Below are 15,470 nucleotides of genomic sequence, written 5' to 3'. Positions count from 1 at the left end.
TATCTCTCCGCACTTCTCTTCTCTCGCACTTCTTCTCTCTCTGCTCACCACAATGTCTCGATCAGGAGATTTCGATCATCTGTGTAGTACTGAAGTCAGGCTCGAACAACCTTCCTTCTCACCCAGTGTCACGTTTGTCCTCGATGATGAATTGTCTGAAGAATACCAAACCATGACACAGGAAGAATTTGAGGAAGACCTCGGCCATCCGTTTGCGGCACTCAAGTTCTCATGTCATAACCTCTTTGACGCCCACTCAACATGGCTTTATACGGCTCTACTATCAAAGTCCGATTGATGGTACTATTTCTTGCTCCCTTCAAGTCCGAGCCCACCAAGCTCTCACTCAGCACACCCATGCGGAAGTCAAGGCTCTCATAAGTCTCGATCACAAGAACTGCACTGCAGTCCCAAAGTTACTTGCTTATGGTGATCGGGTGCAAGGTGTAGGAGATTACGTCCCTGGAGGCTACATAAATTATGCCGCGTGGACGCGAGTGGCCGGTGAACCGATTAGCTCCGCTTCTTACTGGGAACTTGACCTCGCATACCGGGTGGAGGTGCGTTCCGCTTTCCGAGCTGCTTATAGGTAAGCTCATACTCCCTTTGTGTACTCTAAGACAGCTACCAGTACTAATATCAAGAAGAGAGCTAAAAAACGATATATGGGGACCGGGACTTAGCTCTCTGAAGAATCTCATTTATGATGAGGCCACCAAGTCTATGTAGGTAGCTATGACAATCTACAAACATCGATCATGGTGCTAATGTTTTTCAAACATATTTCTGGATTCCGTGATCCCGATACCTTGGAGCCTGAACCATTCTCCGATGTGACATACGCAATTTGGAGATTGGTGAAGCCAGCTCGCAGGCTGGACTGGATATGTGATAGCTCTGACTGGAAATGGTGACGAACGTGGGCGTACATCCCGCCCGAGTTAATGAAAATCCCCCTTCTCGCAAACCGAGAGATCGTGCCTCACAGTATTTACTTCCTTGAGCATAGCATCTGCTAGTTGACGTTTTATCCTTCTTTGTAATAGCCAAGGAGGCTGCCTCCATGGCCATGATGAAGAGGAGGTCGCTCGATGTTACGAAGGTTTTGAGATTGGAAAGCGATATGACCCTTCAAGCCCGTCAATGAGAAACTTGATGCTGACAACAAGGATCTCACTTGTGTCCGCGCTCGGGATTGACAAACAGACATACAAGTTGCTACGTCTGTTGCATGACACAACTACAGGGTTATCACCTTACACAACTCCCATGAAACAGCAACCCATATAAGCAAAGCTGTAATAGCTAACCATGTCTTTTGTCTCTTTGGCTCAAGAGTCTCAGTCCGAGGCATGACCACCGTTGCAACTCCCCGCTCTACGCTCTTCACCTTGCACGTCAGTCACTTAGGCCCAGAATATCCAATATTATATGTCAACACTGGACACATTCTTGCGCGTCCACTTGAAAGCTTGCTTGGCTTTTGTAGCATTTTGTCAACGGAGTCGACCGCATGATCAATCCCAATGTCTCACCCTAGTGTACTAAAATGCACATACTCAGCCGTGAGGGTATAGCACACACACTCGAGAACCATGTCGATAGCGGTGGCCGTTGTGGCAGCATTTTCGCCATGGTCTCAAACATCTGTTGGGTGATATCCACGACGGCGACACCATCCGCGCCGTGATCCGCCGTTATAGCGACAATTCCGAAGACAAAATACCGACTGCTACGCGATTGAGTCCTACACCACAGGCCGAAGATATCACGCAGACATACAAGAATGCAGATCTGAATCTGTCAAAAACAGGTTACATTCATTGAATGCCCACCCAAGTTGGGTTCTGCGGAAGTCTAGTTCTATCGGTCGATAGTGAAGTGAGATAGCTCCGTTTAAAAGGTAACATATGGTGTTTTAGTATCTCTTTCAAATTACTGGAGATACGAAATCTTTAGAGCTGATTGAAATTTTAGAGAGATAGTGGATAAATAAAGAATAGAGTTCCAGTAGATTGACCATTACCTGGCGAGCATTGTGGTGATATTCGGTCGCACTTCACCTTCCTGGCGCGATAGCGCAAACAAGAGCTTTCACCCTGTGTGGTAGATGACATGGTGCAGCATCAGTAGCCTGATGCACAAGCTGATAAAAGCGGGGAAGACCAAGGTCAACATGATAATTGTACCTGAGGTTATTGGCTCTCCGGGGCTGTTATCCCACTATCTTGACGACTATCAGAAATGCAGAGAAGTTACCAAGTGATTGGCTACATTGGTTCCACCTTCCAGGAGGTCGAGATTACAGGATCAGCATGCTCGGATAGGATATTTATGAGATCAAAGTCATGACTGTATCTCAAGCAATACTCTAGCAATAATGACCATGAAGCAACCTCAAGTCCAACGCATCGACCGAGCCAACGTGGCCGATATCATTCAAGCCATTATCGACAATGGCTGCTGTGTGATCAAGAACTTTACCAGCGCGGAAACAATAAATAATGTCAATGCGGAGGCTCAACCTTACCTCGATGCGGATAAACCATGGAAGGCAAGTCATCCTCCAACCTGGATTGAAACCGCCATGTACCCATACTAAATATAAACAAAGGGCGATCTTTTCCCACCGGAAACTCGGCGATGTGCCAATCTGATGGGGCGGAGCAAGACAGCCAGAGAACAATGGCTAGTCGATCACCTCGTCCGTACATTGACCGCCAAATTCGTGGATAAGACAACGTCAAACTTCTACGGAGAAACCAAACACACCTATACGAGCGAGGCAATCTGTTCGATCGCGATGACATTTGACGTCGGACCAGGTGCCAAAGCGCAGCGACTACATCGAGACGACAAGAACTTCCACGTTGATCACGAAGATCAATCTTCCACGGGTTATCGTGTAGGTTCGGATGTGATGATGGCATTTATGATCCCCGGAGTCAAGACTACCGTGGAGAACGGTGCTACTATAGCCATTCCCGGTAGCCATCTTTGGGGCTCTGATCGAGCCCCAAAACTACACGAGGCGGGGCCTGCTCTTATGGATTTAACCGACTGTTGGGTCATGTTGGGCGGGTTGTATCATGCCGCAGGAGCAAATATCACCCTGGATGAGCGGAGGACCTTACATGGGATGTTTTTCACTCGCGGGTTTTATCGACAGGAGGAGAATATTTATCTGGCCAACTCTGCTGAGGAGGTTCTGAGCTGGTCACCAGAGGCTCAAAAGGCCTTGGGGTATGAGTTATCAAGCCCAAATATCGGGTTCGTGGAGTTTAAGACGCCGATACAGTACCTTCGGGGAGCAGAGGTCGATGCATTCGGTGATTTCGACCCCTCACAAGAGAAGGAAGCTTGATAGAGGGGAATATTGATAGATAGATACCTGGGTACATATGTAGATAGTGAACGATACGCAAATTGATAAGATTGGACTTCCAAGGCTGTAAGGTCTCCCCACGCAGTCTGATATGTGCTTTGATTATGTGGTTATCACGTCCAAAAATACCCCAGATTACCCGCTGACCATAGCAGATTTGGTCGATCCTGCTACTGCTCTCGTTCAGAATGGGTTGAATATTGAAACGCCATACCTACAAAGGTACACCGACAGTATATGTCTCTCTAGTGTAAGCCTGATCGGACCCCATAAAACAGCACCAGCTGTCATTGAGAATGAAGGCCACAATTGGCTTATTATCGGTGTTTTCCAAAATCCACACTTGCAGAAATAAACGGAGGATGATATAGCTCATCAGTTTGGCAAGCTGTACTGGAGGCGGGAAAACAGATTGTACCTTCATTCCTGATGTTCCATTCCATCGATGGCAGAAGCTGGCTTATAACGTATGTCTGAATCCCATTTGTGCAATAACAGGATTGGACACAGGACGCATTCGGCTTGCGGAAGACACTGTGTCCACTGTGCTGCGACCTGCAATGCAAGAAATTGTGGCTGCTGCAAAGGCTGTAGGAGTCATTCTTCATTCGGGAATTGAGGATCGAATGATCAATATAGATCCTTTAACCATGTATCTCCGGCCAAGCATGCTGGAGGATGTTCAAAAGGTATGATCTAGTTGCATTGCATCTTACAAGGTATCTTACAACGAAACCATTATTTTAGGGCAATCTTGTTGAATTTGAGACGCTCGTCGGGGAGCCGTTAAGAGAAGGCTTATCATGCGGGGTGTCGATGCCAACATTGACAGTCTTATATCGCCCCCTGAAGGCTATGCAGTGGAGGTTGAAGAAGCAAAGGGGAATAATCGACGTTCCCGCAAAGGGCGAATACCTCAATGATGGCTTGAAATAACCCAAATATCACATATATAGATGTACTATCCATCAATTCGAGATTGATATTGACCAAAAACCACACATAATTGAACTAAACCATGAGTATGATACTTTTTGATTTTTGTGAAATTGATTCTCCGATGCTCCATTATCGCACCATTTCGGATCAATCAGGCCAGGGTATTATGAGCAATAGACAACTTTTTAAACGCCATCGAGCTGTACAATATAAAATCATCAGTTGAACGGAGAACTACTATCTCTTGGCATAAAAGTGAGGGGTTTCCTCTCCAAATATAAATACGATGCGGGGAACGTTTGATCCTACATTCTGTCTTCACAACCTTGGAACATTATCTGATTACGTTCAATCCAAAAGGAATAACTATATCGCATAATGTCTGAACAACAAACTCCCATCCTCGACCATATCGTCCTCCTAGTTTCCCATAAAACACTCCTCGGAATCTCCGAACATATTGAGGGCCAATTCACCCTGGCACCAGGTGGAACCCACGCCGATGGACTCACCACGAACAAACTGATTCTACTCCCGGATGGCGTTTACCTTGAAATAATTGCCTTCTTCGACGACATCGACCCCGAAAAACGCCGCAACCATCGCTGGGGAAACGAGAAAGAAGACACTATCGTCGACTGGGCTTTCACTTTGCGATCGGAAAACGACTTTAGCGCCGTCCAACAGCGATTCCAGGGCGCTGAGACCAATGCTTCCTATACAGACCCTATCGCTGGCGGTCGTACCAAACCAGACGGCACCGTGCTGAAATGGGCGGTTTGTGTCCCTAAAGATAGTGAAGGAAAAGTCGTTCCCGGATCTCTACCCTTCTGGTGTCTGGACAGAACACCTCGCGCAAACCGTGTCCCTTATGAGGTTGAGCCAAATCTCGCCCAACATCCGAATGGCGTGCAGGGCATTTCTTACGTGTCGGTGCAAGTCCCGGATGGAGAGGTGTCAAATTTTAAGGGTGCATATGATGCGATATTTGGTGGACCCTGGAAATATGAGGTTCCTTCTGGCTTAACGGCCAGCAAACATGGGGTTTCCCTGTCTGGAGGGGATGCGTCCATTCGGCTGGTGTTTAATGGGTTGAAGGAAGGAAAGGTTGAGCTCTTACCTGGACTCTTCTTTGACATTGAGAGATTGGACTCGCTGTAGCCATGCCAAGGGAGCAATGGATAGACTAGAAATATTGGTTATACTGAAGAACACTGGCTGTGTACAGTAGATGGCTATAGTAGCAAATTATTGTAATATATTAACTTTCCGGATCCGTTGGGATCTACTATGGTATCTATGGAATGAAGCTATAACCGCGGGGTTCAACTCCACGAACCAAAGTTCCTGTAAGTTTCTAGACCTCTTAAACTTCACCGATATAAGATCAGCTATGGAAGCAGGTTAATAGAAGCCCGTAAAAAACCAAACAGGTGAGTCGCGGAACTGTAGTCAGGGAACCCATCTTTATGAACGTTAAGATATAAATATCTTATAGATATTAAAGCAATAGACGGTAAGAGACATCCTTTGGCCTGCGCTGCGCCAAATTACTAATATAGGTTAGGGTCTAGGGTAGTGGTTTTGAACCACACCTCCGATTTAGGGCTAGCTCTGATTGTGACCTATTTCTCTAAATCTCAAAGAAACACCAATTCAGCCCCGACAGCCTAGCGGTTTAGGGTCTGTTGCATCGGTAATTTAGTGGTAGAATGCCTGATTGCAAATCAGGTTGTCGCGTGTTCGATCCACGCTCGGTGCTCTTTGAATTTGTTTTTTTTGTCCCCAAGGGACGCGTCGCCAAGATTTGGCAGATACGGGCTGGCCCATTATGCTGACCGATTGAAACCGATTCCTATGACGTGTTGATCGCCACGGAAAGCCGAAAGTCCGATTTCTCCGCTTTTCATGTTCAGCCATAGCTCGATTATTCATATTGAATAATTGTACGACTTTGATAGGCTCCATTGCTGGATTGGATTTCCTGTAGAACCGTCTGGCTACTCCGACAGTTGTACGGCTCCAATTATATTACTATACACCGAATGGCTTGAGCTATATAAAGGACATGCTTCCCCGCGTTCTTCAGCATCACAAACATCATTTGTTCATATCAAAACCTACAACTACAAACAATTCTCGGCTTCTCTTGCTGAATAGTACTCGCTGCTATTTCAGTCTACGTCCACCGTTTCAAACTGCTGTCTCTTCGACTTCAACATTTCCACCTGTTCTACCCCTTCCACGACTAGCCACGAAATACAGCTCGTATACTTCCAACACCGGGAACTTTTCCCGCGTGACTTCATCCAAAATGGCCACCGCTACTAAGATTAGCCTTTCGCCGGTGACAGATTCGGGCATTTATAGCTCAAGAGTGAGGGAAGACACTGCGCGGACCGTGAGTGAAATGTTGCAGGAAGACTTGGATACCCACCATGTCTTCTTCAACGACAAACATTTCCACGGTATGCCCTTTTCAGGCGAAATCCCCACTAAGAACTCTCTCTAATAAAGATACAGATCATATACCTCATCAGCTCCTTAGTATCTATGCTCTTGGCGCAGCGCCAGAGGATATCAAGGCTTGCTATGAACGGAATAAGACTTATCAGAAACCCGCCCTTCCAGCGAACCAAGATGTCATCCAATCTATGTATGACATCGCTAAATTTCAAGAGTGTTTTGGGAAGGAAGAACATTACCCTAATTACCTAGCTTTCTTCCAGCACGAGATCGATGCAAAGGGCGTCGGTGAGGTTCTGGGGGAGTATGTCTTCGCCGGGGATGAGCGAGCTGAGAGCATGATGTGTCGCATGTTTGGCGGTAGGTATATTATCTAGCTATACTGGATTGTATTGATGCTGTATGTTCCTCGGGCTGATCAATTCAGGCCTCATCCATCCGCTCATCCAGCTCGGGTTTGGTATAGAGTTCAACCAACCTGCCATTGTAGCGCAAGGCCTTGCCCAAACGGCAGTTCATGATGACTGGCTTGGTCGTGCGTTCTTCCTACCTGCGGAGAAGATGGCTGGCGATATTGGAAAGCGGGGACAGAAGTCGACTCTCCAGCTCATAAATGAGATGCGGACAGACAAGGCTCTTGTTAAGAGTGTGCAGTGGTCCGACAGTAATAAGATCATGGATGGGGTGCTTCATAGAGCACCGGAGCAGATGCTGAAGTATGCTTCTCAATTCACCGTGTCCGAGGATCAGGCGGAGGAGCGGTTAGCGGATATGATCAATACAGTTGGTAAGTCTAGCCTTGGAAGGCCTAGATGGTATTATCTGAGGGATGTGAGTGAGGAGCTATTGCTGAATTCATCTCAGTCTACTATACCAGTGCCGCGCAGCGTCCGACCAGAGAGATGAGACTTGATTTCTTCTTTATCCATTGTGTCAACTCGTCTATCTTCTTCTCTAAGATTATCAACCTCCCATACTTGAATCAGCGATCCAAGCTGCGCATGTTGGAATGGAAGGGACGCATCGATCTCCTGATGTATACTTCACGTGGAACTCCGGACCTCCTGCTTGATGAGGTGGCCAATTATCCCCTGAAGGAGGACTGGTCACAGATCTTCGCGCGAAGCATCACCCATCCCGGTGATGATGGACATCTAGCCAAGCTAGCACGGGCTTTGGCGCATGGCCAGAAAGTCTGCCGGGCATATGAAAGCAAACACCCCGAGATGCCGATCAAGGGAGATATGTGGCTTAGGATTGGGAATATAGGTAAGCAGCAGGGCCTGAGATTGCAACTTTTATTTTTACCTGACTAACTGCTCAACAGCCGTTGACTCGACTGTCGAGGAGGGAGATAGACCGATGTGGGTTCGTTCTACTGGATTTGATGAAGCATGGGAGCCCCAAGGACGAGCGCATATGTAAGATGGAGAACACGTTATCTTCATGAGGATGTTGTGTTATTTTCTTTCAACCTTCTAGGATGGTATCATTCATTACTAAATTGATATAAAACTATAAATTCGAAGAGCATTGTACGAAGTCGTGTAGCTGTTATGGTTCAACCCCCGTTTTGGGGGATAATATCTGAATGGCTTCTTTTAGCACGTCAGAAGAATACAAATACCTGCCCATGATTCCAACCTTCGAAGGTTCGGCTAGCATCGCAGGGTTGCACCATACGAAGCTTTTGATCCTATACAAACCCATGCATCGCCAAATTTTTGTCCCGTTTACCTGTCCTCTGGCCCATGTATAGAGATGGAGCTTTTAATGGGATTATAGTTCTAACCACCTAAAAATATGGGGACACAGTATGAATAATTTACATTACACTGTATAGAGCGGTTCCGAAACCGATGCTAATCCAGGCATTCAGGTATCAAGATCCTTCCACCTAAATTGAAGCTACGGCTTTTTAGACCTCGGGAGCGATGACCGATGAAAAGTTCTTTATCCAATGATAGCCCTGGAGAGTGCGTGATTATTACATAGAATGTGGCGTTGGGGAATCAGGCATGTACGGGCATGCCAAGCCGGCACACGTTCGCTGTGCGCCAACTTAAAATGATGCTACACGACTTGTTACTGGTTCCTTGTTACTGGTTTCTTAAATGTAGAACTATGCAATGATACACATCAGTCTATCTTGTTATTAGCTATTGATTATTGTGTAGTCAATCTGATTTCACCCTGGGCAGATTCGAAAATTCAACATATAAAGTTCTCTTTTGTTCTCTTCTCACCTCGAGAATTCTTGAAGTTCAGTCCAAATCATTCAAAACATTTCAATATTTTGCCCAGTGACCCATCCTCCTTATTACAGTCTATTATCTTGTGACAGACCTTGCAATTCAATGACTTACCCTTCGTTCAACCTCCCCACGGACATTCCAAATGTACCTGAGGAACTTGACTGGCGTGCTGATTTGAATCATCCTGAAAATCATTTCCCTCATCGGTTCCACCCTTCAACGACTGTTGGTGCATCTGTGTTCTCTGCAACCCATTTTCTATACAATGATATAGCACAACATCCCTCCACGCCACATAATTCCAACTTTCTCATACCTTCCGCCTCAACTCATCTGAATTTACATGACTTGGAGCTGAATACTATTCGTTTGTTGGTCGAAGATACTAGCACTATGAAGCCCTTGTTAGAAGAGTCAATAAGCCCTAGACACAATTCTACTTCCACTACTACATTGGCGCCTCCTACAGAAGAGGAACCATCTCAGATAAACATCAATACCAAGAGACGTCCTCAGGGCAAGGTGCCCTCTGATCGTGTCGGAATATGTAAACCGAAAAAAGAGTGAGCAATCTACTATCCAAGCAGAGAGCAAGGCTGTCATACCATTACTTCACTAACCATGTTATTTCCGTTTCAGGGAAGTCCCTGGCTCGTTCCACTGCTATTGGAAAGACTGCAAATACGGCCGTGTCTTCTCTCGAAAAGGGGTGTTGATGCGTCACATTGAAACTCAGCATGTCTTCCCGCGCTCAATTGATTGTCCCGTGTGTGGCAGATTCTTCAGTCGGAAGGATAACATGACGGAACACTTGGGTAGAGTTCATCACAAGCGCATTTAAGACGAGACTTTGAGTTGGTGAAGAGCAGTACTGCGTTTTATTTTGCAATGGGGTATCATTTAGGATTAGGGTGAAACATTGATTGAATAGGAAATGAAGAATTAGAATAGGGATGTTAGGTCATTTAGGTGTTCTGCTGCGGCTTCTTCAACTTCGGTTATATTGGCGACGAATTCTTCATATCACCGATGCTAGGATCATGGGCGCCTCGAGTCTTTCGTCTTCAACACATACATCGTAAAAGGCATATTCAATGGAATGAGCATGAAGCCACCTATCGAGGATCTACTATGCCCAAGTCAACATGCCGGCTTAGAGCCATTTAAATGTCTGTTCATTTATGTCGGAATGGCTTGCCAAAGGATGCGGAACCTAATAGTTCTCCGATCTTTCCCTAAAATGTATTATTTCGATTCTTATCCCCATACTTCGGAGGTTGAACTATGGTTCCCGCTTTAGCTGCTGTGGGGCTTTAGCCTTGCAATGACGCCAGCGGCTCAACGCATTGTGTTTATGTAGAGTTAATATGTAGGATGTTTGTTATACAGTCCTTGAATTGAAGTAAATTTAAATGGAAGAAGAACAGAATATTATATATTGTAAAGTCACACTGCGGAATAGGGCACATGAAGAAAACGAAACATTGAAAAAAAAAAACCAGACAAAAACAAAAATACATTGGGATCACGTGAAATAGAGTGGGGCTCCCCAACATGTATTCAACTCTGCATCTTTTTACCCTTTTCCCTCCATCAGCCTACCAAGGTAATATCTATTGTCATTCTCTGATCTTATTATAATCATGGGCAACGAAGACATCAACCGCAAGGACGTTTCGACTCAGAAAGACTGGCCTGATGATGAGAACAACCCTTTCGTCGCCTTCCGGCGCTACGCCGATGAACAGGTCTCCACCATGCTTCAATCTATCACGGGCCTCCCTTCGATGGTAACACAACCTCACAACGGTCATTGGGATATATTTGCGGATAATCAAGGCTATCAGAATCAGATGGCTCGTCAAAGAACCAGTGATAATACGGACAACAGCAGCTATCCAACAGACCAAGACAGTGGAAGTGGGTATCCAGGTAACCGAGATGGAGATGATCCACGCAACTACGGGAGTAATTCACGCCCACGATGGCCTGAGAATGACGATTCATGGAAAAAGTGGTCTAATGGACCATCTGACTTCTTCGGCCTCGATTCCTTCTTCGACCGGTTCTTCGAGGATCGGTTCTTCCCTTTCGCATCGCAACTCCTACACTCTGGCCACAACCTTCTTCTCCGGGATATGTTTGAGGACACTGACTCGCCAGCCTGGCCGATCGGGTATATCCTGTTCAGCCCATACTCGCCTCTCCACCTAGAACGTCAAGCACAATACCAAGCGCAACAGGAAAAGGGCGTTTTCTCATCTCTCATGTCATCTTTGCATCTCAACTCCGACCGTGACCCTTCCGAGCCACAGTGGCGAGAAGCCTTTGAGGATTTACTTCGACTCGAGAACGATAAGTCCATGCTCGATCGCAATGCATCCATCACGAGATCCGAGTCCGGAAAGGACTGGCTACAAGGGCTTGTTAAAAGAGGTAGCCTGGGAGATAAGTGGAAGTATGTGTATGGCAGAGATGGCCAGCCTTGGTCTGGCGTCACGTTCTCTGGTCGTGCAGCCCCAGAGCAGGAACGGTCTCCGTCTCGATCTCTACCCGAGAAAGAGAAAGAATCTACAGATATGAAGGAAGCTGAGAGCGAGCTGGACCTATACGAACGCTTCTTGCATGACATTGAAAACCGCGAACGTGAATTCTTCCGCGGCGTCTCCGAAAGCCCTCTTCTGCGTCTCCTCCTGGAGGAGCGACGTGACCAACAGGAAGAACTTGAGAAATACAGGCGCAGCCCTCCGAAGGCCGAAGACCAACACAGCCATGAGGATAATGAGAACTGGATCGATCTTGTGTCTGGCGGGAACAAGAAATCTGTTCCTGAAACACCCAGGGATTCACCCACCCAAATTGACGCCAAACCAACTGGAGCTGTCTCGGAACCAGCGCAGCCTCGTGTCATCTCCACTATGACCCGAACGGAACGCGTGCGGCTTCCCGATGGCTCGGTTGAGAGCAAGATCGTCAATACAAGGCGTTTCGCAGATGGCCGAGAGGAAAGTGACGAGTCTGTTGAGGTGTCTCGTCCCCAGGAAGGTTTGGATTCTAGACCTGAGTCCGACAAGCCGAAGAACGGTTGGTTCTGGAAAGACTAAGACTCCGTTTGGACGATTTCTACGACGAACGCCAATCTTCCCTGGCTATGACCTTTAATATGACCTCCTTTTATGCCCGAGTCTTCAGCGTGTTTCCTCAATTTACGATTTGCATGTTCCACTGTTTTTCGGATGGCGTTCTGTTTATCTCTTCGCTATTTGCTTCCACACCTGGTTTCCAGTCACCTGGCTTTGTGTACATTCGATTATTGCTCTTCTCATGCTGCATGGAAAAGTAAACCCCAGCTAGTTTGATATCTCATAGGAAATAATTCAAGCATTCACATATTATCCAATATTAATTGCCATGGATGGAGCCTTTATTATCAAGCAAGACTTGAGCCAGGCACACAACACATCTTGAAACTTCTAAAACGCACAATTTACATCTAATCAGCTTTAACACTCTTCTTCGCTCCCTTACCAGTAGTCCACCCCTTAGATTCCCAGTACTTGACATTCTCTTCCATCTTCTTGTATGCCCAAGTAAACGGCGGGTCTATACAACCAAAATTAGCACAACCCACAAACGACAAACCGAGAAAAACATACAAAGGAACTGCCTCAAATCATGACGATTATCTTCAGGCGAGTACTGCTCAGCATGGTAGCTAGGCGTAAGAACAGTCATCTTGTGTCTGTTGATAGAGTAGTAGTAGAAGAAATGGCGAGTCTTCTCGTAAATCTCGCGCGGACTATACTCGTTACCCCACACGTGAAGAAGCTTCTCGTACATAGAGTAAGGGCCTAGCTTGGAGACTTTTCTCAAGTACCCGAAAACGCCTAGCTGCGCGTACGTAACGCCCATATCGGCTTCGTCGGATTGAACGTAGTCGTGTGTGATGGGTTCTAGCTCGGCCGTGGGCGTTGCGTGGATAAATTCTTCGAGGATTGGGAGGCCGAAGCTTCGGCCCGACCAGGAAATGAATTTCTTAAGGTCGACTTTGCTCACTGAGCCGATGGGGTTGAGCTGGTTGGTTTGGTTAGTTTGGAATAGAAGTTTGTGCTGAACATGCGGGAATTGATGCTTACATCGGCGGAACTGGCATCGTACTTGGTGAGGTAGCCTCGCAAACTAGATGGGTTGGGTCAGTTACCGGGCAGGGAATTGGTGTGTCTATGTGGCATACCATTCTGTAATAACGGTTAGTGAGGATGTTCAACGAGATACGGTGTGTATTTGAGATACTTACCATCAACATTAGATGATGCGAGAACGAGTAAGCCACCACCACCAGGGCGTTGACGCACAGTCGGCAATAGCGAGGCAAACAGGTATGAGAGGACCATTCTGAGGCGAGCCTGCACGTTCTGAAGTGCGGCATTCTCCGCGGGAGATCCACCGTGCATTTTGAAACGAGGCTGGAAGTTAGTGAGAACGGTAAAGAGGTTCATGATAGAAGTGACCACAGTATCGAAATTGAAGTCAATGTGGTAAGATCCAATATCTCCGGCCAGTCGAGTCGCTCTGTCTCGTGTCTCCTGGCCCGAGTTTTGTGTGCCCATGTAGCTGGTATGGAAGATAGACCTAAAAGAATCTGTCAACACTGTCCCAGACTATGACGGCAGAGAAATTGCCCGACAGAGGCTCAACACTTCGAAGACTTACTTGCAAATTTCCTGGGTGGTGGTAGGAAGCCACTCTGTATCTTCAGGCTTCGCACACAACCGGCGGACATCCTTGATGACCTGCTCGTTGCCTTCCCGGACTGCCTTGAGCACTTCACGACACATGGAGTGCACAATGATTGCCGTGGCACAGCTATCAATACCACCGCTCAGAGGAAGGAAGAAACCGGCGGCTCCACATCTCCGAAGATAATCCCATAGCCAGCAGGCAGGTCCCAGAGCAATCTCCTCCTCAGGAGGATGATACCGCGGCTTAATGGGCTGAGAAGTCGCAAGGCTAGGCTCTGCATCTTCATCCCGGCGAGAAAGTCTGATATCAAGATCAAGGCGGACATAGGGCGACTGCTTGCTCGCTTGCATTCCACGGCTTGCGCTGCACCGGTATGTGCGGACTTCTTCGATGTCGACTGTTGCAGTGATGACTTCCACATCGTTCAGGGAGAACTGTGAGCCTTGGGCCACGATGTCTCCGTTAACGACAATCATGGCACATCCGTCATAGTACAGACGATCGCCGTCGCAGCCTTGCTGATTGGCATAAAGATAGATTCCGCCGCTCTGTGAGGTGTGAGAAAAGTGCTATCCTATTGTAGCTTTATTTTCCACTCACTAGTTTGGTAGCCTGGGTGATCAAATTGACCCGAGTGTCGAGCTTCTTAAGTTCGTGGTGGCTGCCCGAAGAGTTGGAGATTATCTCGACACCTAATTCACATTAGACAGTGAGCGCGGTAGTCTGGACATTGAGACTCACCAGCTAGACCATAGGGAACGTGGGGGCTAAAATCGACTGTTAGCATCCAAAGTCACACAGAGAGCTCAAAACTTACCCATTAGGGGTGAAAAGCTCCTCGCATGTCTCAAGACCAAGACATGTATCTCTCGTGCTGATAACGGCATCACCGAATGGAACCTTGTACTGGCCAGTAACCTTTCCAACAATTGATTCCAAATAGTAGTCTTCCACCTCCTGCGGACGCTGCCATGGCGTAAAGTGTCGGTGCTCGCGATAGTTACCATCTAGATTAAAAAATGATATTAGCAACTGTTTTCCGAAGAATAAAGAACAATTGAACAAACCATTGGCAAGCCACATCTTCGGCCTGATCAGGACGATCTTCCGGTTGTAGAAAATCACACTTGTGAGAGGATATATCAGCTAATGCGATACCAGTTGCATCGGCAATACTAACCGACAATTGTAGCGCACATTGCGATGGCGAACCGGCAATCCCACGTCAACCACAATATCTTGGCAATCGGGATGGTCGATGATGCGGGCGAGCATTTCCCATGAGTGCAAGAAGGTGTCGCCCTCAAGGAAACCATCCAGAACTCCATAGCCGGTAATCTCGAGCTCCGGTCCAACGCGCAAAGTGGCACCGGCAGCCTTAGCTTGCCGAATACTTTCAATGATGCGCTCCGCGTTGCCCTCAAAGTCGAGAGCCCACTGGTTAAGAGAGCTAGAACGAGTTAGTGCGGGGTTCTCTAGTATCCGGATAGCAAGTGGGTTAGCTTTACCATGTTGCTAGAGTGACAAGGTGGCCCATGATGTCTAATATGGCTGTGACGTCTGTATCTTGTGCTTCGCAACGAGGCTCGTCGGCGATAAGAGTCAGAAGAATGTGGTCACGTGTGTGGGGAGCTCAGATTCCCCCGCTTCACTGGTAATAGTATTATTGTAAATTACTGTAA

The 15,470-nt window shown here is 47.0% G+C and overlaps 7 protein-coding genes across 7 annotated transcripts; 6 read left to right on the top strand and 1 right to left on the bottom strand.

The window, feature by feature from the left end:
* Positions 1-52: 52 nt before the first annotated feature.
* Positions 53-729, top strand: N7537_005469 (uncharacterized protein; the record flags this gene model as incomplete). The annotated part of the gene is made up of 3 exons (XM_056896526.1): positions 53-210; positions 290-589; positions 648-729. The coding sequence occupies 3 exons, from the start codon at positions 53-55 to the stop codon at positions 727-729; spliced, it is 540 nt and encodes a 179-aa protein (XP_056752311.1).
* Positions 730-2,380: 1,651 nt separating this feature from the next.
* Positions 2,381-3,364, top strand: N7537_005468 (phytanoyl-CoA dioxygenase family protein; the record flags this gene model as incomplete). Its single annotated transcript, XM_056896525.1, has 2 exons — positions 2,381-2,554; positions 2,615-3,364. 2 exons carry the CDS (start codon positions 2,381-2,383, stop codon positions 3,362-3,364), a joined length of 924 nt encoding a protein of 307 aa, XP_056752310.1.
* A 112-nt stretch (positions 3,365-3,476) lies between these two features.
* On the top strand, positions 3,477-4,321 carry N7537_005467 (ketopantoate reductase family protein; the record flags this gene model as incomplete). The annotated part of the gene is made up of 3 exons (XM_056896524.1): positions 3,477-3,710; positions 3,757-4,074; positions 4,133-4,321. 3 exons carry the CDS (start codon positions 3,477-3,479, stop codon positions 4,319-4,321), a joined length of 741 nt encoding a protein of 246 aa, XP_056752309.1.
* A 381-nt stretch (positions 4,322-4,702) lies between these two features.
* Positions 4,703-5,485, top strand: N7537_005466 (VOC family protein; the record flags this gene model as incomplete). Its single annotated transcript, XM_056896523.1, has 1 exon — positions 4,703-5,485. One exon carries the CDS (start codon positions 4,703-4,705, stop codon positions 5,483-5,485), a length of 783 nt encoding a protein of 260 aa, XP_056752308.1.
* Positions 5,486-6,392: 907 nt separating this feature from the next.
* N7537_005465 (questin oxidase family protein) lies at positions 6,393-8,215 on the top strand (the record flags this gene model as incomplete). The annotated part of the gene is made up of 5 exons (XM_056896522.1): positions 6,393-6,792; positions 6,848-7,150; positions 7,218-7,577; positions 7,655-8,059; positions 8,118-8,215. 5 exons carry the CDS (start codon positions 6,393-6,395, stop codon positions 8,213-8,215), a joined length of 1,566 nt encoding a protein of 521 aa, XP_056752307.1.
* A 2,473-nt stretch (positions 8,216-10,688) lies between these two features.
* On the top strand, positions 10,689-12,149 carry N7537_005464 (uncharacterized protein; the record flags this gene model as incomplete). The annotated part of the gene is made up of 1 exon (XM_056896521.1): positions 10,689-12,149. The coding sequence occupies one exon, from the start codon at positions 10,689-10,691 to the stop codon at positions 12,147-12,149; it is 1,461 nt and encodes a 486-aa protein (XP_056752306.1).
* Positions 12,150-12,538: 389 nt separating this feature from the next.
* Positions 12,539-15,325, bottom strand: N7537_005463 (glutamine-dependent NAD(+) synthetase; the record flags this gene model as incomplete). Its single annotated transcript, XM_056896520.1, has 11 exons — positions 12,539-12,648; positions 12,702-13,119; positions 13,182-13,224; positions 13,339-13,677; positions 13,759-14,336; positions 14,389-14,480; positions 14,530-14,555; positions 14,606-14,795; positions 14,856-14,914; positions 14,969-15,238; positions 15,297-15,325. 11 exons carry the CDS (start codon positions 15,323-15,325, stop codon positions 12,539-12,541), a joined length of 2,154 nt encoding a protein of 717 aa, XP_056752305.1.
* Positions 15,326-15,470: the final 145 nt, after the last annotated feature.

The sequence above is a fragment of the Penicillium hordei genome (assembly GCF_028827395.1).
Source record: "Penicillium hordei strain IBT 12815 chromosome Unknown utg000003l_segment0_segment0, whole genome shotgun sequence".
Classification (NCBI taxonomy): Eukaryota; Fungi; Ascomycota; class Eurotiomycetes; order Eurotiales; family Aspergillaceae; genus Penicillium; species Penicillium hordei.
The sequence above is the reverse complement of the archived record's forward strand: the minus strand, read 5'-3'. Positions and strand labels throughout refer to the sequence as shown.